At 65.0% G+C, this 22616-nt stretch overlaps 2 protein-coding genes across 6 annotated transcripts; both read left to right on the forward strand.

Moving 5' to 3' along the window:
- The first annotated feature begins 322 nt into the window (after window positions 1-322).
- On the forward strand, window positions 323-13363 carry TONSL (tonsoku like, DNA repair protein). 2 transcript variants are annotated; one of them, XM_007166825.2, is made up of 26 exons: window positions 323-434; window positions 539-634; window positions 806-948; window positions 1431-1614; window positions 2007-2136; window positions 2369-2540; window positions 2629-2743; window positions 3273-3418; window positions 3515-3667; window positions 3838-3963; window positions 4083-4272; window positions 5204-5283; window positions 5383-5472; window positions 5749-5821; window positions 5921-6084; window positions 6174-6297; window positions 6419-7155; window positions 7271-7347; window positions 7757-7910; window positions 7993-8071; window positions 8456-8757; window positions 8914-9085; window positions 9804-9979; window positions 10217-10290; window positions 10698-10831; window positions 12038-13363. In XM_007166825.2, the coding sequence occupies exons 1-26, from the start codon at window positions 410-412 to the stop codon at window positions 12229-12231; spliced, it is 4110 nt and encodes a 1369-aa protein (XP_007166887.2). In that variant the 5' UTR covers window positions 323-409; the 3' UTR covers window positions 12232-13363. The 2 variants fall into 2 exon arrangements, 1 of the variants encoding a protein (XP_007166887.2); XR_009005791.1 differs by lacking the exons at window positions 8456-8757; window positions 12038-13363 and having other exon boundaries at window positions 10698-10760.
- A 74-nt stretch (window positions 13364-13437) lies between these two features.
- Window positions 13438-18307, forward strand: VPS28 (VPS28 subunit of ESCRT-I). 4 transcript variants are annotated; one of them, XM_007166827.3, is made up of 10 exons: window positions 13438-13568; window positions 15240-15308; window positions 15873-15901; window positions 16022-16059; window positions 16288-16377; window positions 17105-17210; window positions 17322-17423; window positions 17762-17815; window positions 17890-17981; window positions 18072-18307. In XM_007166827.3, the coding sequence occupies exons 2-10, from the start codon at window positions 15272-15274 to the stop codon at window positions 18187-18189; spliced, it is 666 nt and encodes a 221-aa protein (XP_007166889.1). In that variant the 5' UTR covers window positions 13438-13568; window positions 15240-15271; the 3' UTR covers window positions 18190-18307. The 4 variants fall into 4 exon arrangements, with proteins under 4 accessions (XP_007166889.1, XP_057388030.1, XP_007166890.1 ...); XM_007166828.2 differs by lacking the exon at window positions 13438-13568 and adding an exon at window positions 13575-13882; XM_057532047.1 differs by lacking the exon at window positions 16288-16377.
- The last annotated feature ends 4309 nt before the right edge of the window (window positions 18308-22616 follow it).

The raw sequence follows: 22616 nt of genomic DNA on the forward strand, positions 1-22616 counted from the left end.
CAGGCCAAGTAGCGTGGGTGGGTAGGTTTGCTTGTGTGCGGGATGCGGCAGCACGCGGAGGGAGCCCAGGAGACCCCACCCCAAGGGCGGATGCGGGATGCGGGATGCGGGATGCGGGATGCGGGATGCGGGATGCGGGATGCGGGGCGGGGCGGGGCGGGGCGGGGCGGGGCAGGGGGGCGGGGCTCAGCTCGAGGGGAAGACCCAGGAGTCCATGGAGGCGCCCGCCGCTCTTCCGGCCCCGGCGCCAGCCCTACTACAACTACCAGGATGCGTCGGGCGGGTGGACTACACTTCCCGGGATACTCCGCGCCAGGACTGGGCCTGCGCGCTGGGCCTGGGGGGGTGGGGCTGCCGTGGCGGCGCTAGAGCGCGGGAAGTCCGGAACCCCCGGCACGGCGACCGGAGTATGAGCTTGGACCGCGAGCTTCGCCGTGAGTCCAGGGACTAGCGCCCGAACGCGGGGGCCGGGGGCGGGCCTGGCCCTCCCGGGCGGAGAGGCTCAGCACCCACGCCTCCCTCGTCCTTCTTTCTGCAGAGTTGAGCAAGGCCAAGGCTAAGGCCCAGAGGAGCGGGCAGCTGCGGGAGGAGGCAGCCGTCTGCCACCAGCTGGGGGAGCTCCTGGCCAGCCATGGTGCGTGGGGTGGAGTCCGGGCCTGGGAGCGGGGAGCCGGGAGGACCCGGGGGGCGGGCGGGCGGGCGGGGGGGGGTGCCCTTCCTGAGTGCCGACCGGCCGCTGCCCCACTGGCCCTCGCGGTCCCTGGCCCACTGCCCGGCCAGACTGAAGCCTGCCCCGCCGGCCCAGGCTGCTACGCGGAGGCCCTGCGAGAGCACCAGCAAGAGCTGCAGCTTCTGGAGACGGCCAACGACCCCCTGGGCTGCGCCGTGGCCCACCGCAAGATCGGAGAGAGGCTGGCGGAGATGGAGGACTACTCGGCTGCCCTGCAGGTGGGAGGAGGCCGCGACGTGGACCCCCACGCTGGCCACACCCAGCTCTCCTGGGCTCTCATCTCCCGGGGGTCCGTTTTCGAGAAGGGAGGCCCGGTCTCTGCCGTCCAGGCCTCTGGCTGGAGGGGAGAGGGGGACACGCTGCGATGGGGCCTCACCTTCAGAGAGCCCTGCACCGGGCCCTGGTAGCCTGGTCCTTGGGTGGGTGTGCCACAGTGGGGGTCCAGGCCCTCTGTCCACACAGAACTGCCCTGGCCCCGGCTTCTGGGGCTGCCACCGCCCAGCTAACTACCGGCCAGTGTCTGTCCCCCAGTGACTTTGGCTGGTCCGAGTGTGGTGCCACCGTCCCCACAGGCAGTCCTTGGCATAGAGAAAGTGGGGTGTTGCAGCCTGGCTTTGGCCTGCTCTGTGGGGGCTTGGGGGACACATGGGGTTTGCTTGACGTGGGGTTGGCTCACAGTGGCCATTCTTCTGTGCTCCAGCACCAACACCGCTACCTGGAGCTGGCATGTTCCTTGTCCAACCACGTTGAGCAGCAGAGGGCCTGGGCCACCATTGGCCGCACCCACCTGGACGTCTATGACCACCACCAGTCACAGGATGCCTTGCTGCAGGCACAGGGAGCCTTCGAGAAAAGCCTGGCTATCGTGGACGAGAAGCTGCAGGGTAACTGCCCTTGGAGACTGGCCCTCCCCGCCTTCTGCCTCCTGAGCTCTGCAGGGAGAAGAGGCTACAGCCCCGTTGCCCGCCCTGCCCGTGTGGTGGGTCTACCTGCCTGGGCCCTCCCTTTGTGAGGTTGAGATCAGTTCTCAGAAGCAGCAGCCCTCCCCCAGCCGCCTCCCCCCCCCCCCCCCCCCCCCCGCCCCGCAGAGCCTGTGCTCCTCACGATCTCGGGTCCGGCTGCCTTTGCTCTTTCTCACTCCGCTCTACCTGCAGCAGAACCCCTGGCACCTACAGTGAGAGGCGGGAGGAGGGGTCCAGGAGAGGCTGGCCAGGGCCCAGGGCTGGAGATCCCAAGTGGGGGTAGGGCACTGAGTGTCTGGAGGGGCGTCTTCCAGGCTCACTGGCCAAGCGAGAGCTGAGTGAGATGAGGACCCGACTTTACCTCAACGTGGGCCTCACCTGCGACAGCCTTCAGCAGGCGGCGCTGTGCCACGCCTACTTCACCAAGAGCATCTTCCTTGCCGAGTAAGGCCCCGCTCGGCCCCAGGAGGGAGCGGCTGGGGCCTGGGCTGCTCCCAGGGTCCTCCCGAGAGGGCAGCCGGGCTGACCTCACCCCTCCGCCCAGTCAGTTTCCTGTTAGCAGAGGGGCAGCCTTGGCTCTGTGGGGGCCGGAACCCTAAGTGGCATCGGTGGGCGCTTGCCGTGTTGGCCCTAAGCGGCAGTGCCCCGGGCACTGAGCTCCTGTCCCCACCCACAGGCAGAACCACCTGTACGAGGACCTGTTTCGCGCCCGCTACAACCTGGGCGCCATCCACTGGCGGCGGGGGCAGCACTCTCAGGCCATGCGCTGCCTGGAGGGGGCGCGGAAGTGCGCGCGCATCCTGAAGCAGGGCTCCCTGGAGAGCGAGTGCTGCCTGCTCCTCTCGCAGGTGCTGCTTCTCAGTGGCTCCGGGCCCTGCTCCCGGGTGGGCTTGGGCCTTCAGGAGCCTGCGGGCCTCACCTTCCCTTGCCCTCCAGGTCCTCCAAGACCTAGGGGATTTTTTGGCCGCCAAGAGAGCCTTGAAGAAGGCCTATCGGCTTGGTTCCCAGAAGCCTTTGCAGAAGGCACTGGTCTGCCGGACCCTCAAGTATGGTGAGTCTAGGAGGGGATGGGGGGGCTGAACCCCCTGAGAAGGGGTAGGGAGGGCTCCTGTCCTTCAGCAGAGGAGGCCTGGGCGTGTGTTCTTTGGGAGGTGGCAGCGTCAGTAAGGCACCCGTCTCCCCCCACTTCTTGTTGGGAGGGGCCTCATTTTTCTCTGAGCTACGCACAGAGTGTCACCCAGGGTGGTCAGGAGGCTAGTGTCTATGCACCAGCCAGCTTCGTTGGCAAACTCGAGAGAAAATCCGCCCCGCCTAACGGGGTGGGAGTGTGGACGGTGCGTGTGGCCTAGCAGGACTGATAAGTGGCGGTCAGCAGGGCCCCACCCCATGCTGCGGACCAGCCCCTGTCCTGACTTGTCGTTAGTTGGTTCTTCTACTCTTGCTGCGACCCCCCGAAGTAGTTCCTCCTACCACCCCCCTTACCAGGGGGTGAGCGGAGGCTCTGGCAGGTGGCTGGCTGCTTAAGGGCACGGGGTCAGGCCCCAGGCTGTGCCGCCCCTGCACCAGGCTCTTTCTGGCAGTGCTGGCGGTGGTCCGCCTGCAGCAGGAGCTGGAGGAGGCTGAGGAGAGCGACCCGCGGGGCGCCGTGGGCATCTGCGAGCAGCTGGGGGACCTGTTCTCCAAGGCGGGCGACTTCCCCAAGGCCGCTGCGGCCTACCAGAAGCAGGTGCGTGCCCGGGCTGGGGGGGGGGGGGTGAGGGTGCCGGGGCTGCGGGCTGCGGGGTGTGGCGCAGCCCTGGCCTCGCTGTTGCCGCTTTCCCAGCTGCAGTTGGCGGAGCTGCTAAACAGGCCGGGGCCTGAGCTGGCCGTCATCCACGTGTCCCTGGCTGCCACCCTGGGGGACATGAAGGAGCACCGCCAGGCCGTGCGCCACTATGAAGAGGAGCTGAGGCTGCGGGACGGCAGCGCCCTGGAGGTGAGGGGTCACGGCGCCCTGCCCTGCCCGGGGCTCTGTCCCAGGACTGCTGCCCTCGGGGGTGGGCACGGGAGGGCTGTCGTCCTCCTGTCTCGTGTGGGCAGCCATGGGGAGCCGGGGCCAGCTGGGTGCGGGGGCAGCCGCCACCGAGTTCATGCCTCCTCCTCCAGGAGGCCAAGACCTGGTTGAACATCGCGCTGTCCCGCGAGGACGCCGGTGACGCCTACGAGGTGCTGGCGCCGTGCTTCCAGAAGGCTCTCAGCTGTGCCCAGCAAGCTCAGCAGCCGCGGCTGCAGGTGTGGGAGCCCGCCCATGCTGGGATCCCCACATACAGCTTCCCCGCAGCCTGTCTGTCCCCCTGTCCCCCGTCCCTGTCTCTGCTCTGGCCCTGAGCTGGGTGTCCCCTGCTCCTCAGAGGCAGGTCTTACGGCACCTCCACGCGGTGCAGCTGAGGCTGCAGCCTCAGGAGGCCCCTGGCACTGAAGCCAGGCTGCAGGAGCTGAGGCCGGCTGAAGGTGAGGAGGAGGAGGGGGACGAGGAAGACGAGGAAGACGAGGGGGACGCCGCCGCCCTGGAGGCCATCGAGGTGGAGCTCTCAGAGAGCGGTGAGGCTTGGACGCTGTGCCGGCGGCCCCGGCATTCCCTCCCTGACGCCTGCGCGGGGCCGGGGCCGGTGGGTCCTGCTCACAGGCTCATGATGGGAGGGAACAGCCCAGCGCGGGGTGGGCAGCTGGCGCAGGTGAGACGGGTGGAGGAGGATGGAGGAGGGGGTGGGTGCAGGGAGCCGGGCACAGCCGGTGCCGGGAAGCTGGCGGGCGTCTGCAGGGGAGGTGGCTCGGGGCAGACCTGGGGAAATGCACCACAAGCGGGCAGAGGAGCCAAGCGGGTCCCGAGACCCTCGAGGGCCCGCGCAGGTTCCCCTGAGGCCAGCGTGCTCAGCTCCGTGGGGCAGCCGTGAGGGTGAGCTGTGGCGGAAGCCGGCTTAGGCAGCGGGCCAGTGGGTGGGCTTCAGGAGTCAGCTGGCTCCTGGCTGCACGGTCCCGGAGTGGCTTCAGTTTTGAACTCGAGGGGCCTCCAGAACCTCCGGGAAGTTTCAGCCTTGCCTTAGGCGGGTGCCGAGCTGGGCGTGGCTCGTGTATAGGTGTGGGGGAGGGTCCGCAGGAGGGGCGGGGAGAGAGCACCCAAAAGGAGAACTTCAGGCGATGCTCTCCATAGGCAGTTACCCACGGAGGAGAAGGAGGTGCCAGGAAGGGCCGGAGGTGCAGGAGGGAGCAGGGGCGAGGAGCGGGGTTGGGCCGAGAGCAGGCGGCAGAAGGCAGAGGCAGCGGGACTCATGCAGGCGGAGGACGCCTGGGCTCCAGGGCCGAGCTGTGTCCACCCTGGGCCTGACTTGGCCCGACAAGGATGCTTGCCAGGAAAGAGACGGCAGAGGTCTGGCGCGGGGGAGGCTGACCCACAGGGCCGTCTCCTGGGCGCAGGAGAGCTCGGGGCAGGGGGCTAGGCTCAGCTGGGCTGGCGGGCCTGGTTCCGTTCCAGAGGATGAAGCTGACGGGTCCCAGCGGTTGGAGGAGGAGGAGGAGCTTCGGGGCTGCCTGGGCCAGCGGAGGGTGAGCAAGGTGAGGACAGCGGCTGAGTGGGTGTGGCGCCCTCCTCTGCGCGCCAGTGCCGCCCTGTCCCCTCACGCCTACGCCCCCACGGGGCGACTGTGCCCACAGTGGAACCGGCGCAACGACGTCGGGGAGACCCTGCTGCACCGAGCCTGCATAGAGGGCCAGCTGGGCCGCGTCCAGGACCTCGTGAGGCAGGTGGGCACGCTGCCCCACCCCCGTCACCCTGTGGCCATAGCAGGGGCTCTCGCTGGGGTACTGTCTCCCCAGGGGCCAGGGCAGGGCGCAGGGGCCGGAGCCAGCACTGGGGACTCTGTACTTGTGGTGGGGAGTGTCTCCCTCACTCTGGTGTGACCTGGGCCAGGGCCAGGCTCGGGGGTGGGCCCCGGGGGCCCTCCTCAGGCTTCAGAGCCCCAGGGCAAGGCCAGGCTGTGGGGTACTCGGGGCCAGGCTCCTTCCCGTTCTTTGTCACAGGGCCACCCCCTGAACCCTCGGGACTACTGTGGTTGGACACCCCTGCATGAGGCCTGCAACTACGGGCATCTGGGTGAGTGTGGGACCGGGGGGTGCTAGCATACAACAGGGAGAGGGAAAGGGTCCCTTCCAAGGAAGGGCCCGGGAGCTGGCTCATACCCCCTGTCCACAGACATCGTCCGTTTCCTGCTGGACCATGGGGCCGCGGTGGATGACTCAGGTGGCCAGGGCTGTGAGGGTATCACTCCCCTGCACGACGCCCTCAACTGTGGCCACTTTGAGGTGGCCCAGCTGCTCATTGAGCGAGGAGCGTCGGTCACCCTCCGAACCAGGAAGGTGAGCAGAGACGCAGGCCAGGCAGGCGTGGGCCGCGCGCGGTTGGTGGTACTGCTGCTGCCAGCCCTGCTCAGCTGGGTACCCCACAGGGCCGCAGCCCGCTGGAGACGCTGCAGCAGTGGGTGAAGCTGTACTGCAAGGATCTGGATGGCGAGACGCGAGAGAAGGCTGCTGCCATGGAGACGCTGCTCCAGGCGGCCTCTTCGGGCCAAGGCACGCAGGGACCGCCTCTGCCCCTAGGGACACCTCGCTCCTCAGCCTGAGAGTCCCCGGGGCCCTGGGTGGCGGGGATGGTGCCGGGCACTGCCTCACAATAGATTCGATCTCTCCGCAGCTCCCCACAGCTCCCTGGCTCCCCCGACCCTCCCAAGTAACCATCTTTTTGACCCTGAGACCTCTCCTCCCTCAAGTCCCAGCCCAGGACCCCCAGAAGCCTGTCAGGCCAGTGCCAGGGTCTCCCAGGGGCTGGCGGTGCCAGCGGCGGCCAGGCCTTGGAGGAGCAGGCACAAGCTGGCCAGCAGTAGCAGCTCGGAGGGGGAGGACAGCCCAGGCCCGCCCCAGCCAACCCAGAAGAGGCTCCGGCACTCTGGCCCATCACTGCCCGCCACGGCCCGGATGCCCGGCCCTGCCAGGGACGGGGAGGCAGCCTCCCGGGCGGCCGTCGGCAGTGCGGGCAGTGCCCAGAGCTGCCGCCTGGGCCCCAGCCCCCCTCGAGGCCCCGGCGAGGCCCCCACCCCCTGGGCGGCGCTCCTGCCTAAGGAGGAGTGCTTGGCCGGGGACTGGCTGGAAGAGGACTTGCCGCTGGCCCGCGGTCACCGGGGCAGCCACCCGCCCCGCCCCCGGAGCAGTGCGGGTGGCAGCAGACACAGTGCCTCGGGGTCAGGCAGTGACGCGAGTGCCATCAGGCCTCGGGCCCGGGCCAGGCAGAGCCGGCTGTCCTGTCTCAAGAGGTGGAGTGCAGTGGTCAGAGCAGATGCAGCCTGCAGCTCAGCCGCAGAGCCCGCGCGGAGCCCTTATGTCCCCAGGGCCTTGGGGCCCACTGGGGGAAACCCTGCAGCAGGCCAGCCCCTGGTGGGTGTGCAAGCCTGGAGCAGAGCTGCCGCCCAGGCTGGGGTGGTTGGGGGTAGTGGGCGGGGGCCTCCGTCTCTCCTGACTCGGGCTGTTCTTCCCTGCCCGCACCTGCTAGGGTCAGGCGCTGCTCCCTCCCATCCGAGTTCGAGTTCGTGTTCAGGATAATCTTTTCCTCATCCCCGTTCCACACAGGTAAGGTGTCACCTGTCTTCTCCCAACCCCTGGCTCCCTCTGCGCCTCTGCGGGTTCTGGGCCGGGGGATGGTGCGCAGGGGCAGCAGAGGGCCCTCATGGCTGTAGATGGCGTGCGATGTGCGTTGAGAATCCATCTGGTTTTATACCCCACCTCTGGGGGGCTGGTAGCTGGGGGAGGTGATGGCAGACACAGGCTCGGGGAGGCCCTGCGTCCCTAGAAACGGCCCAGAGGCGCTGCACGTGTGCACGGGGCACTGGCATGTCACACGTAGGGGCAGGGGGAGAGGAAGGAGCCAGACGAGGGAGCTGTGGACGCCAAGCTGGGAGGGCAGGACCCCGGGGCCTCTCCTCAGCGTGTGCAGGAACCTGGCCAGGTCCGGGACTCAGCTCGCCCTCTGTCCCCGCAGCAGGGAGACCCACTCCGTGGCCTGGCTGGCTGAGCAGGCTGCCCAGCGTTACTACCAGGCCTCTGGGCTGCTGCCTCGGCTCTCCCTACAGAAAGAGGGGGCCCTGCTGGCCCCACAGGACCCCATCTCCGACGTGCTGCAGAGCAATGAGGAGGTGAGTGGCAGGGCCGGGCCCTGAGCTCGGGGTGTTCTCCAGCACTGCGTGCCGGGGGCTGCACACCGCTGGTGCTTTCCAGGTGTTGGCTGAGGTGACTTCGTGGGACCTTCCCCCGCTGACGGACCGCTACCGCCGGGCCTGCCAGAGCCTGGAGCAAGGTAAGGGCCCAGGGGGCCCTGCGGCGGTGGCCTGGGCAGAGGGCTGGGTGTGCGGGCTCCACCTGCCCGTGCCACTCCCCGGTCTGCGGGCCTCGACTCCCAGGACCCCAGGTGTTCACCAGGGTCCCTTCCCGCCACACCTGTTCTCGGCTTTTCCTCCCCTACCTAGTGGCCCTGTGTGTAGGTAGTGGGGAGGGGGGGAGATTGGCCCCGTCTGGAGGTAGATGAGCACCACCCACCGTCTGTGGCGTGCCTCCTGGGCCACGGGGTCCACAGGCCTCTGGTGGCTGCGCCAGGGCTCGTGGGTGAGGAGGGGCTGCCTGGTTTGCCTCTGGTGACGCACAGGGCAGGCTGTGGTCCTCGTGACGCCACGTCCCCCTCCAGGGGAGCACCAGCAGGTGCTGCAGGCGACGGAGCGTCAGGGCTCGGGCCCCGCGTTCAGCGCCTGCTCCCTGGCGCTGCGCCAGGCCCAGCTTACGCCGCTGCTGCGGGCCCTGAAGCTGCACTCGGTGCTCCGGGAGCTGCGCCTGGCCGGGAACCGGCTGGGGGATGGATGTGTTGCCGAGCTGCTGGCCGCCCTGGACACCGTGCCCGGCCTGACCCTCCTTGACCTCTCCTCCAACCACCTGGGCCCTGAAGGCCTGTGCCAGCTTGCTGCGGGCCTCCTGGGGCAGTCCGCCTTGCAGGTAGAGGCGTGGGGAACAGTGGGCAGGTACCAGGGCAGCGTCTGAACGTCCATATCTAGCCCATCCCTGGGTGGGAAGGCGCGGTTGAGAGTGCTGGCCGGCACCCAGCTCCGGGTGGCCCAGACCAGATCCTCTGGGGAACCCATGTCTCCACAGAACTTGGAAGAACTGGACTTAAGCATGAACCCGCTCGGGGATGGCTGTGGCCAGGCCCTGGCCTCCATCCTACGGGCCTGCCCCTTGCTCAGCACCCTGCACCTCCAGGCCTGTGGCTTTGGCCCCAGCTTCTTCCTGAACCACCAGGCGGCCCTGGGCAGCGCCTTCCAAGGTGAGCTGCCGGGCACGTCCACTCCCTGGCCCCACTCGAGCACGAGGACCGCTAGGGCACGAGCCCGGCTTCCGGGAGCACGTAGGCGCACGTGCAGGTGCTGGACCTGTCTGGGCTCAGAGGGACGCCGGGTGCTTGCCTGGCCTGGGCGGCCCCCTCAGGACGCAGCCCCAGTCCCAGCTACGCTGCAGGCCAGAGCCCCAGCCCCACGGCTCTCACCAGGTCTGAGCATCCCGTTTGCCGGAGGCGATTCCGCCACAAGCCCACTGGGGCTGCAGAGACCCGCCGTCCCAGCGCTGAGAAGCTGGGAACTGGGGTCCTCTGGGGGGCTTTCCACAGAGCTATGAGCACAGCGGCACGGGAGGAGGGGTCTGGGACTGGGGTGGCAGATGGAGTGCTCCCCGCCCCGCCCCACCACACCACATGTGGGTGTCCCAGCCTAGGGCCTGTCTCGGGTCACCTGGGGCCATCCTGTTGTCAGTAGGGGCAGGTAGAGGACCCAGAAATGGTGGGAAGAAGCTGGGCTCAGGAGTCCAGTTCTTCCCCCTCCCCACTGGGAGACACTGGGCCAGAGCCACCCCAGTTTCCCTGCACACCAAACCTCAGGGACGAGTACGGCTTCCCGAGGGTCACGAGGGTTCTGGGCCCAGGACTGTGCGGTAGGGCTGGGGGCGGCGGCAGCACGCGGGGCTGACAGAGGCTCTGGCCCTTGGTACAGGCGCCAAGTGCCTGAAGACACTGTCCCTGTCTTACAACGGCCTGGGCACCTCCGCCCTGGCCCAGGCCCTGCGGAGCCTGCCAGCTTGCACCCTCCTGCGCCTGGAGCTGGGCTCTGTGGCCGCCAGCAAGAGTGACCCAGGCCTCATGGAGCCCGTGGTCAGCTACCTGACCAAGGTATGCGGTCAAGGAGGGACACTAAGCCAGAGGCACCTTGGGCCACCCAGGATTGGCGGGTGGTGCTGGGAAGAGGCTTGCACGTTTGGAAAAAACAGGGGCGGGGAAAGCTTTCTGTGGGCCTGCCTGCCTCAGGCCGTGAATTCCTGGCCAGCAGGAAGGACACCTGGGATCCAGGGAGGCAGGGAGGGCAGGTCCCCCACTCAGGCCAGCTCCCCTTGGGCCTCCGCTGTCTAGGAAGGCTGCGCCCTGGAGCACCTGGGCCTGTCGGCAAACCACCTGGGCGATGAGGCCGTGAGAGATCTGAGCAGGTAATGCCAGCCAGCTTGTGCCACCACCATCCTGCAGGGGTTCTGATCTCAGGGTCCAGGAGCCCGGGGAAGCTGGGGCTCCTTGCCCCGGCGTGCCCCGAGACCTGGCCGCCAGCCACTAGCCTGCTTCCTGGCTGGCCCTCGTGTCTCTCTTCATGCTCCCATAGCTCTCGAGACTCTTTCCCTCTGGTGTGTCCTCTCCTGTCACCCTTTGTCCAGCAGCCCAGGCAAGGGCCACTGCTTCTGCGGCCCTCCAGCCTCAGCTGGCTCGCGGGAGTGTGAGGCACCCGTGCCTGGCTGGGGGCAAAGCCCGTGGGCCTGGCCTGCAGCTCCCCGAGCCTTGGGGTCACCTGGGGCAGCTTCCCCTCGTGATGGAAGCCGACCCCCGGGCTTCTTCCCTGTCTCAGATGTCTGCCTCTCTGCCCCTCGCTGGCTTCGCTGGACCTGTCTGCCAACCCCAAGATCAGCTGTGCTGGCCTGGAGGAGCTCCTGTCTGCCCTCCAAGGGCGGCCCCAAGGCCTCAGCTTCCTTGGCCTGTCAGGTGAGCTCTGGGTATGGTGGCTATACCTGCCACACCGGAGCTGGTGACCCAGCTTCCTCCTCGAGGACCTGCCTTAGGCCCAGGTGCCTCCTCTGAAGGGGCCGTCACTGCCACCAGCCAGACCGCAAGGGTGGGCTGGGCCCCTTGGGGTTGCCACAGCGGAGGATGGTGACCATTGTGACTGGAAGCAGGTGTGAGCCTCGCTCCTCAAACCGTAGGGCGGAAGGACCGTGGGTCTCTGCCTCTGGCCTGGTCAGCCTGACCCTCGAGACCATGGCCGGGGGACCCACTGCCACAGGGACTTTCTCGTTCCTGTTGTCCAGAGGGAGGGACGTCGGGCTAGGGTGGCAATACCTGCCTCTGAGAGACCCTCCCGCTTCCTGGCCAAGGCTGCCCTGACCCTACCGTCCAGGCCTATGGCCTGACTGAGCTGGTTTCTCTGGCCACGCCCCGGTGCAGGACCCTACCAGAGCTGTCTTGAGAAGGACCCCAGGGAGGTGCGTTGGGTGAACTGGCCACCCAGCAGCCTGGTACATCCTGCTGGGGCCCAGGGCAGGACGGAGCAGGCTTTGCCCTCTAGAAGAACTAGGGCTGGGAGTGGGTCTACACACAGGGGACCCCGGGGTTCTTCCTGCTCCTCGCCCACGGGCCCACAGGGCCAGCCTGGCTCCTCCAGGAAGGCCCCCCTGAAGGTGGGCTGGTAGGAGACCTGCGCTCAGCTGAGGGGCTGCTCCCCACACACCTGGCTTCTTGGCACCTGCACCCTCTCACCAAGCTCCCTGGGGTCGTGAGCCTGCTGGGTATTCTCTGGTCTCTCTGAGGATTGAGCCTTGTAGCTCAGTGTCTTGAGACTCACAGGTAGCCCTTTGGGTCTATTTTACAGAGGGAGAGACCCAGGCATCGTCAGACAATGGCAGAGGCACAGATGTGAATGCGGTGTTTACTTTAGCCAACCTCCCTCGTGCCCGACCACTGGCTGGGAAGGGAGTCCACAGTCCTGGGCACACTAGGCCTGGGAGAGCACACTCCTTCCTAGAGAATTATCGGGCCTCTGCTGGCCTTTGCTCATGCCCCTCGCTGCAGCCCTTGGGGCCTCAGAGGAAGTGGTAAAGAGAAAAGCCCCACAGGGCCCCCCTCTACGAACACCACTGGTTCCCGCGGGCCCCCGGCCATAGCCTGAGGCCTACTCCTGCCTTCCCTCTGCAGGCTGTGCTGTCCAGGGCCCCCTGGGCCTGCGCCTCTGGGACAACTTAACGGTGCAGCTGCGGGAGCTGCAGCTGTGCAGCAGACGTCTCTCTGCTGAGGACCGGGATGCCCTGCATCAGCTGCTGCCCAGCCAGCTGGGCCCCAAAGCATGCACGCTGGACCGGGGACCCAAGCTCTTCTTCAGGCACCTCTGACTGGCTGAGCCATGCCCCGCCCTCCCCACCCGCCCAAGCCTCTAATAAAGGAAGCCGCTGCTGCCGCCTCCCTCCCTGCTGTGGCCTTCGGAGGGGTTCACTGTGCTGTCAGAGCGCTCTGGAATGAGGCCTCCCTCCCCAATAAGCAGTGAGCCACAACCAGCAGAGAGAGGGTTTATTCACAGGCAGCCAAGTGAGGGGACAGGAGGACGGATCTCAGACTGGCCTCCCCAAAGTAGGGGCGTAGGGTATTTACGGGATGAAGAAGCAGGTTGGGGGAGTTCCCTGGCAGTCCAGTGATTAGGACTCCAACACTTTCACTGCCGACAGCCTGGGCCTGGTTCCATGTTCGGGGAACTAAATTCCTACAAGCTGTGTGGCCAAAAAAGAAAGGAAAAAAAAAAGGCAGGGTGATCTTAAGCATGGGGAAAGGAGATTGGAGGTAGGAAAAAGGTGACATAATCTGTGTTGGGCAGAGGTGTGTCTGAATTACCCGCTTCCTCGTGGGACCCATGTTAAAAAATGGTACATGATCTGAGGGTGGGGGCTTGGGCCCTCTGATGTCAAAAGGTCATTCACTGGACCCCTGTGCAGGCCCAGTTTTAGGGTTGGTGGTCCCAACCAGTCTTAACTGGCTTGAGCTCAGACTGGACACAGGTGACTCCAAGTTCCTGGAAAACAACTCAGAGCAAACATCTTATTTTTCAGGACATGCACGTTTTTGTATCAACAATTAAAGGCGAGCTTGGTCAGTGAAGGCAGGTTACAAGCGGAGGGCTTTTTTTCATTGAAGTACACTTAATTTGCAACGTTGTGTTAGTTTCAAGTGTACAGCAAGGCAATTCAGCTCAGTTTTGTATATATGTTTTGTATATATGTTGTTTTTCAGATTCTTGTCCATTATAGGTTATTAAAAGATACCGAATATAGTTCCCTGTGCGGTACAGTAGGTCCTTGTTGTTTGTGGAGGAGTTTTTAACGAAGCTGTAAAGACAACCTCAAGGATTTCTGTTATCAATTTCTGTTAACCCTGTGGGGCACAGTTTCCAGGACAGATCCGGCCACTTAGAGGCCCTACAGGTGAAGGCAAAGCCTTCTCCCTTCGTTACCTCTTCCGGTTCCTATCAGGCATGGCTGGATCAGACCCGCAGAGTGTTACCCCCGGCCCGGCCCGGCCCGGCCCGGCCCGGCCCCAGCGCGGGGTTGCGGGGAAGTAGCCAGAAGCCCAGACGGACCGGCCCCGCGCGCAGGCGCAGACATCGGGGCCCGCGCACAAGCGAAGACGTCAGGGAGCGCTCCGCCCCCGCGCCATTTCCGGGATCCGCAAGGCCTCCCAGGTACTCCAGGCCGGGGGCGGGCGGGAAAGGCGGCCCTGGCTGAGGCCCGGGGTTGTCGCTGTGCCGCGGAGGGCACTCCGCGCCCGTGCTCCTCCTCGCTCTCCGTCTTGTGGTCCCCTCTCCCGGTGCCCGGCTCTCCTGCCTCCCCCCAGGGCTCCAGAGCCGTTTCCCCGGGACTGGCGCCTCCGAGCGCGGCGCTCAGACCGCCGGGCCCGAAGGTTCCCGCGGCCTATGCGCCCCGCACCCGGCCCGCCCGATCGCCCACCGCGCTCATTGGGCTTTCTCTAGAAGCTCGCCGTTCTGGGTCGGGGCAGGTTGGTGAGGTTCAGCCGAGTATTCGCTTGTGGCCGTGGACGTCCGTTTTCGTGGCTGCGTGGAATCCCGCTGTAGAGCCACAGACGATCCGTTTATTCCTTCTCTCCGTTGCGCCTCCTTTCTGATGCGGCGGGAGGGTGGCTCAGTGGTATCCGTGTCCCCACCCCACCCCCGCGGGCTCTCGTAATTGCGTCGGCCTTCTCGGCCTCGCCCCCGCTCCCCTGCTGCTTAACTTGTACAACCTTGGCCTTTCCCAGCCCTGATCCCGCCTTCCCTCTGCCCAGCCTCCGCACGCCGGGGTGCCCGGGGCTCAACGTGGGCTGCTTTCCTTTCTACCTTGGTTCGCCCTTAGCCATCTCCTGTGGGACGCCATCCATCCCCTCATTGCCACTGGCTCAGCCCTGCCAGCCCCGGCCTCTCCCCTGATCTCCAGCCGCCTCAGCAGCTTCCTCGGATGTCTGCGGAGCCTCTCAAAGCCAACAGATCAATCGCAGCGCTTTCCTGCACACCAGCCTGCCCTCCACACCTACTTTGTTCACTTTCTCCATCTCAGTTCACCTCACTGTCATGGTGCCACGGGTCCAGAAATAAGGGTGTCATTCTTGAGTCCTTTTTAATTTTTACCCCTTTTCAAATTCTCCATTGGGTCTGGTGGGTCCATCTCCAAAGCACGTCAGGACATGGCCCCAGTCACCGCATCAACTTCCGGAGTGGGCAAGCGATCCTGCTTCCACGGTCGGCTCAGCCCGCCGCCCACCTGGAGCCGGAAGGACTTTCTTCAGTCTTCCAGTAGTTCCCTCTGGCTGTGCCAGGATAAACCCAGACTCCTTCTCCTGGCCTGTGAGATCTGTGCCCTTTGATCCCCCTGCCTCTCTGTCCTCATCCTTAGGACGCCCCTCACCCCCTAGGACGCCCCTCACTCAGAAAGCTCACCGTCCCCCCCGCCCCCGCCCCACGCTTGTCTGTTTTTCTAAATTCATTCCTGCGTAAAGACCTCACATTATACGTGCTATCGTATGTGCTGTTCTCTCTGCCCAAACTCACCCAGGTCATTCATCTGATAGTTGCAGCCCCTTCCTCTCCTGGCCACCTGACTCAGAGCAAGCTGCCCTGACCATGCTCCAGGGCACCCCTCCCTCCCCCACCCACCCCCTCTGCCATCCGGCCCTTGCTCACTCCTGAGATGCTCACCTGCACCTGCTTCCTGCCGGCAGCCTCCAGGGTGGCTCGGTGTTCCCAGCACGGTGCACAGCACCCTGTGTGTTCATTGCTGAGGATGGGGAAGCTCTTCATGAGGCCCAGCCCTCAGGGGTGTTAGGGGGTCACCTTTGCGTCAGCACTGGCTCTGCTCCCTAGGTCTCTGTACTGTGGCCACCTGAGCCTGCAGGATGTTTCACGGGATCCCAGCCACTCCTGGCATGGGAGGTGAGTGTGGCCCAAGCTGGGCCCCGGGACCCAGAGGGCCTAGGCTTTCAGCCTCTGCGGCAGAGGCTGATGGGAGTGGTGGCCGGAGCATTTGGGAGGTCTATAAGTGTCCGCCCCCGCAAGACCTCAGGTAGTGGCCAGGGGCCCAGAGACCTCCTCCAGGTGGGGTCAGCTGGGCGCAGAGATGACAGCTTTAGTGTGGCTGGAACCTCAGGGGGTCTTGGGTATCCCACAGTCCCCAAGCCAGGGAATAGATTACAAAGCGTGTGACAAACGTGTGTGCCCATCACTGCATCGTAAGCAAGGTAGCCCAGAAACAGGTGGAATGGAGGACCAGCCCTGGCGTGCAGCCCCCTGGACCCAGAGGCATGCCCTCTGCTCAGGTCACCCCACAAACTAACTGATGGGGATGCCGAGATTGAAATTCCCCCAGCTCCCTTTGGGACATAGCCCGGGGGAGGCCTTGGGAGGGGTGCTGAGATGGGGCTGGGCCAGGGCGGTGGACAAGCTTGCCAGGGTGACCTTCGTAAGCAGCCTGCCAGCTATCTGCCTGTTCTGTCGCAGCCCCTGGAAACAAGCCGGAGCTGTATGAGGTGAGTGGCGGGCACCCACCTAGCGGCGTTGGCCAATAGTCCTTGTCCGCGTGGTCCTCGCCGGGGCCCCGCAGCCACTGTGGCGCTGCTGGCCGACCCTCTGCCCTGTCTCCCTAACAGGAAGTGAAGCTGTACAAGAATGCCCGTGAGCGGGAGAAGTGAGTCCAGCACCCACGCTGCCTGCCTCCCCCATACTGAGGGTCAGAAGGACATGGGGTCGGCCCAGGGAAACGGGTCCCAAGAAGCCTCTGCCAGGGGTGGGGTGAGAGGGGCAGCCAGACACGGAGCTCTGCCTCGGCGGCACCTGGGGTAGGACTGGCACCCTAGGCTCCGGGACCCCGGCTTCCCTGCCTTGGCGGCCGCGGCTGAAGGAGGCGCCCCCTCAGGTATGACAACATGGCGGAGCTGTTTGCAGTTGTGAAGACGATGCAGGCCCTGGAGAAGGCATACATCAAGGACTGCGTCAGCCCCAACGAGTGAGAGCCCGCTTCCCTGCACCACCGACCCATACCTGGAAGCTTGTTTCTGCCCTCCAGGGCTGGGGTGCCCAGTAAGGAGCAAGGGCGGGGGTCTGAGGCCCACCCAGCGCAAGGAGGGTCCCCTGGGTGCTGGTGGCCTTGGTGCCGTCTCAGGCAGGGACGTCCTGGCGGCAGTAGCCCAGCATTCTGGGGAGAGGGGAGCCCAGCGGCCTGGCTTCAGGATTCTGCCCCAGCTTTGCTACCTGGGGTCTCATCAGTGCAAAGGCATAGAAGGCGAGCAGGGTGGCACAGGCAGTCAGTCTGTGGGGTGCCACTGGCCAGGCCTGGCAGCCAGGAGGTACGTGGGGCCTTTGTTCGGTGCAGCAGCCCCTCCCCCATAGAACCACGAGCTGTCGACGTGGAGGCACAGCCAACACGGCCCGAGGAGCGGGCACGAGGGGTCTCGCTGGGCCTCTGCCTGGTGCTGGGCTGGGGGCCAGGCTGCACAGTCCAGGCCAGGTCCGTGTGGGAGCCGTATTTTGGCCATTACCACCTCCCGCCACCTTCCAGAGTTCTTTTTTTGTATAAACCAAGTGGGAAGGCTCGGCCCTCGATGGCCAGTCCCTGGCCCTTCACCCAGCCCTCCGTGCGAGCTGCCACTTGTCTGGAAGGGGCGAGGATAAGCAGCATGTGCCAGGCGGCGCTGGCCTGGCGCTGAGGGCGGCAGCCTGACCCTTCCCCCCAGGTACACTGCGGCCTGCTCCCGGCTCCTGGTCCAGTACAAAGCTGCCTTCCGGCAGGTGCAGGGGTCAGAGGTCAGCTCCATCGATGAATTCTGCCGCAAATTCCGCGTGAGTGAGCGGCCCCTCCACCCTGAGGGGCCGGGGCGGGCGTGGGCATGGGGGCCATTGGGCTGGGGCTGGGCTGCCCCGTGAGGCCCAGCACCGTGTGCCCTCCCTCAGCTGGACTGCCCGCTTGCCATGGAGAGGATCAAGGAGGACCGGCCCATCACCATCAAGGACGACAAGGGCAACCTGAATCGCTGCATTGCCGACGTCGTCTCGGTGCGGAGGCGGGAGGGCCACGTGCCCACAGCCCCGCGGTGCACAGAGTAGCTGGAGGGGGGTGGGGGGGGCGGGGGGGGCAGTCCTCCTGGGCAGCTTCCGGGAAACCCCCTGAGGCCCCGCCCATCCCAAGGCCCACGTGGGATGTGCTCAGGGCTCCCACCCACTGACAGCTCCTGAGGTGCAGGGTCAAGGTTAGGGCCCACGTGACCCCACGGCCGAGGCTGAGGAGGGCGAGGGCTGGCTGGTGCTGCCCCGGGCCCAACCCTGCAGAGGACCAGGCTGGCGGGGGTCTTTGCCGGGGGCCCACGTCATCTCACACACACAATTGCCGCCAGCTCTTCATCACAGTCATGGACAAGCTGCGCCTGGAGATCCGGGCCATGGACGAGGTGCGGCTCCCGGGCGGTCGGGGGTGGGGGCAGGGGAAGCGGGGTCGGTGTCCCAGCGGGTGGTGTTTCCGCAGATCCAGCCCGACCTGCGGGAGCTGATGGAGACCATGCACCGCATGAGCCACCTGCCCCCTGACTTCGAGGGCCGCCAGACGGTCAGCCAGTGGTGAGTGTGTTACCTGCTGAGCCGCCCCGTCCGTCCCAGCCCCATAGCCGCCCCCCGCCCCAGCCCAGCTCTGTGCTCTGTGCCCCACAGGCTGCAGACCTTGAGCGGCATGTCAGCCTCAGACGAGCTGGACGACTCCCAGGTGCGCCAGATGCTCTTCGACCTGGAGTCAGCCTACAACGCCTTCAACCGCTTCCTGCACGCCTGAGCCCAGCCTCCCTACCCCCACCTTCTGCCATAGTCCCGTTTCCCCCGACGTCAGCACACGTTTTGCTGTGCACAGTGGCCTGGAGCCCGCTCCGCCAATAAAGATGCTTTCTGATCTCCCTGCTGCTGTGGGCGCCCCTGCCCCACCCAGGCCCACCCTGCCTGTTTGTCTGCCCTCTGGGCCTCGGGAGCACGCAGCCCATTCATCAGGGAAGAGCCTCAGTGGCACTTTAGAGGCAGCGGCTTCCCTGGTGGGCACCGCCTGGCAAGCCAGCAGGGGTGCGCCTCCCCCCAGGCCAGGTAGGCTTGCATCTGCCTGCCACACCTTCCCCCACCCCTCAGCTGAGAGCTTTAGGCAGCGTGGCAGCCCAGCTGGCCAGGTTGGCGCAGAGCCTGACACCTTTGCAGCAGGGCCCATCCTTGTGCGGTAGCTCACAGGAGCCCCGGTTGATAGCTCACAATAGCACAGCTTGTCCTTCTGCCTGCCGCCAAGGGTGTCCCTCACCCGGGAGCAAGGCCCAGCCGGCAGATGCCACAGGAGCCCCAGAGCTGGCCTTGCCCAAAGCCTGGTGGGGAAGCAACGCCAGATCCTTTACTAGTGTTCACCACGCCTGCTCCAAGGCCTTGTGCCGTCAGGGCTGGAAGCTGCCTGGCCCCACAGTGTTCACGTCCGCGTCCTCATCCTCTGGGGCAGACAGCAAGCAGCAAACCAGAGACCAGGGCTCTGGGTTCCAAGGTGGGTTGGTTCCAGTTTTAGCAGCTGTGGCGTTGGGATAAGGGACATGCCAGAGTTTCATTGTAGCATTTTCTCTCTCTTAGTGGTGCTGCTTTGTATCTGGCTTCTAGAGGCAAGCAAATAAAGTGTGTGGCATTTCGAGTGGTGATGGAGGAGGTCCAAGGCTGCCAATGAGGAGGTGCCGTTGCACATGGGGTGGCCAGGAACCGCTCTCAGCACTGAACAGCGGGTCCAGTAGAAGTGAGCAGGGCTCCCTGGGGAAGGAGGAAGGGTGTGGGGAGCCGGGTGGGAAACAGGGCTGGAAGGCGGGTGAGGACTTGGGGTTGTACCCAGGAGCCCCGGGTGCCAGTGAGGGACTCAAGAGCAGAGGCCCTCATCTCCCTTGGGTGTTAGGAGGGAAGAGCAGAGTCAGCAAGTGAGGGGGAGAGACCGTCAGGTTCTGGGTGTGGACCGTGCTGTGTGTGGCGCCCACAGTCTTTGCTGGATGCAGCGGTGGAATGAGAACTCCGGGGTTGCACCCAGGCTCGAGCCTGAGCACCTGGAGGGGTGGAGGAGCTCCGACTGAAATGTGGACGCCTGGGGAGGAGGGGCCCTGTGTGCACAGGCGGAGCTGGCCTTGGCTCTCAGATGGGCAAGGGGAGCTGTCAGGTGCGAGGCTGCACACCAGAGGGTGGGGTTCCAGAGACAAGGGTGAAGGCACGCTGTCACGGGTGCCAGGAATTCTACCCGAGGCGCAGGACTGGCGCCGCGTCAATGCAGGAGCTGGAGAAGGGGTGACCGGGGCCCGGGGAGGAGACCAGAGGCCCAGGTGTGGAGGACAGTGAGCTCCAGGGCGGACCGAGCCGAGGAAGAGCCCTGCCGAGTCTGGCCCGCGGGGCTCTCGGTGACTCTGACAACAGTGTGGGCTGGGGTGAGGCTTCAGTGGAGCCTGGGAGAGGCCACCAGTGCCTGAGTCCCCACGACCTGCTGTCCAGGGAGCTGAGGGGGCAAAGGGCCAGGGAGGGTTGTTGGGGTCTATTTTAATTTTTTATTAATTATTTTTGATTTTTTATTGCAATGAAATACGTAAAACATAAAGTTGGCCACCTGACACATTTCTAAGTTCAGCGGCATTAGGTGCATTAACCACGTCGTGCATTCATTGCCACCACCTGTCTCCAGGACCCTTCTCATCTTCCTAAACTAAAACTGTCCCCGTTAAACAGCTCCCTGTCCCGCCCAGCCCCTGGCACCAACCATTCTGCCTTCTACCCCTGGATTCTGGCGACCCCCAAAACCTCGGAAGTATGAATGGAATCATACAGAATTTGTTCTTTTGTGACTGGCTTATTTCGCTTAGCATAATGCCCTCAAGGTTCATCCATGTTTTAGCATGAGACAGGATTTCCTTCTTTTTCATGTCTGAATAATATTCCGTGGTATGTCTAGACCATATTTTGTTTATCTGTTCAGCCACTGATGGGCCCTTGGGCTGCTTCCATCTTGGGCTTCTGTGAATATCCTGCAATGAATGTGGGTGTCTGGCGCTTGCTGGATGATGGCCTGATGCAGGAGGGGCCTGGGGATAAGCCCAGCGCTGGCGGGGGACAGGCAGATGTGCAGGGGAGTTGGTGACACACTCTGGCTGCTCTGGGCTGGGAAGGGAGGGCATGGGTAAGTGGTTGGGGGGACATGAAGCAGGGAAACGGGGGCCCACGCAGAGGGGTGCTGAGGCCCGAGGGCATGCCAGCTGTGCGCCAGGCCTCCACCAGGGGAACCTGAGCGGCCGGGCTGAGACCTTTTCCCTGAAGCCAACCAGGCCTCGAGCAGTGGGTGACCTGAGGCAGCAGCTTGGTCCCAGGCTCAGCTCCCACCAGCCCCCGGCCCTGACAAGGGGGGGGCAGGAAAAAGGCCAGTTTGGGCCCAACAACTGGGGTGGGGGGGGTAGCCCAAATCTTTCCAGCTTCCCTCCTCATTGACTCAGGGGTCCAGGAGTCATCTGAACCCCTGGCAGACTCTTCCCATCCCCTCCCCTTGCCTGGTACCCCCTTAGGACCCACCGAGGTCACACTGCAGTGCCATCCAGCACGTGTGTGGGTGGGAGAGCAGGAACTACACCTGAACTCGGGCCCAGGACACCGTCCTCAGCCTGAGGCCCTGCCCTGGGTGGCACAGGATGATGGGGACAGAGTCCTGGGGCCTGAGCTCCCAGGTCCCCTGGAGCCTCTCCTCCCCCACCCCAACCACGCCCCCTAGGGACAGGGTCAGGGTCAGCAGTCGGTCCAACCAGGTGTGGAAGGGGCCACCCACACACTCCCTCTAGAAGGCAAGGCTGCCCCGAGACTGGGGTGTTGGCTAGCTCCCTGGGGTCTGCCCCTTTCCCCAGACTGCCAACTAGGCAGAGATGAGGCCTAGAAGTTCAAAGGCCGGAGCGGGAGCCAGCAGGGAGGGGCAGGGCTGGGGGCCACAGTTCTGCCCCTCTCCCGGAGCCTAGCGCCCACTTCCTGCTTCCTGCTGCCCTCAGGGCCCAGGAGCCCCTCACTGGCTGGTGAGCCAGGGGGTATGGGCAGAGGGCCCAGCCTCCTTTTTGCTCTTGTTTGTGTGGGGCTTTGGCCATTTCCTGGGGAGTTTTCCCTGGAGGGTTTGGAGAGGGGCACATGACTCAGCCAGCACCTTATCTCAATTCCCTCGGATTCCAGCCTGCAAGAATTTCAACACAGAATTCCATTGCAGCTCAGGACCCCACCCCCAGGGAGGCCCTCGAAGGCTCTGGGGGTGTCTAAGCTGCCCGAGCCAGGCGGCGGGGGGGCCCTGCTGGGGATGCTGCAGGGAGGGGAGTGGGGCGGGGCTGTATGGGGGCTTTCAGGTGGGATGTGGGGACCGGGCCTGCAGTGGTGTCTTGGAACCTCTGCGCCAGGCCCCCTTGGCTTGAGGGCAGCTCTCAGAGACAGGGCCCCGGGAAGCAACACCCACACTGAAACGGAGTTCCCCTAAAACCGAGTTCCTCTGCCAAGTTCCTGCGTAGCCTCTCTATGCAAACCTTATTCCCTGTCTTGTCCGACACCTGTTCCTCTCAAGACTGAGGAGCACCAAAAAAAGGGGGGGGATTGAAACTGAGCAGGACCCGGGGGGGCCTCCTGAGTACAAATCCTTCCCTTGTCCCCCGTTTCTTGTTTGTAGGAAATGGGCTTCATTCAGCCCCCTAAGACCTTTCCTGAGTTCCAAAGGGCAGGTTCAAACCGTTGCTAATCAGGGAAGGGAGGGGATGCGGAAACAAAGGAGGGGCAGTCAAGAAACTACAGCCTTGGGGCAAGGTCCTGGCTCCCCTTGCAGCTCTTCTGCCAGAACGAAGGCCCCCACCCAGGTGGAGGATGGCGACTACCAGCTGGGACCCCACAGCACCGCCGCCACCTCCCCACCAACCACTCAGGAGAAAGTCACATGCCCTGCTGCCCTCACCCCAAAGTTTGCCTATTAAAGACTCCCCAGAAACCATCGGGGAGTTCAGGGTTTTTAAGCACGAGCCACCCGTTCTCCTTGCTCGGCCCCCCAGTAAACCCTTCTCTGCTCCAGACTCGGACGTTTCGGTTTGTTTGGCCTCACTGTGCGTCGGGCACACCGGTAACAAGATCCTTGCGGGAGCAGAGGGGGTGGCCCGGGGCCACAGCTCAGTGGGCCCAGCCCGGGCTCGCCCCCCGCGGGCAGCAGCACCT

The sequence above is a fragment of the Balaenoptera acutorostrata genome, chromosome 17 (genome assembly GCF_949987535.1).
Source record: "Balaenoptera acutorostrata chromosome 17, mBalAcu1.1, whole genome shotgun sequence".
Lineage (NCBI taxonomy): Eukaryota > Metazoa > Chordata > Mammalia > Artiodactyla > Balaenopteridae > Balaenoptera > Balaenoptera acutorostrata.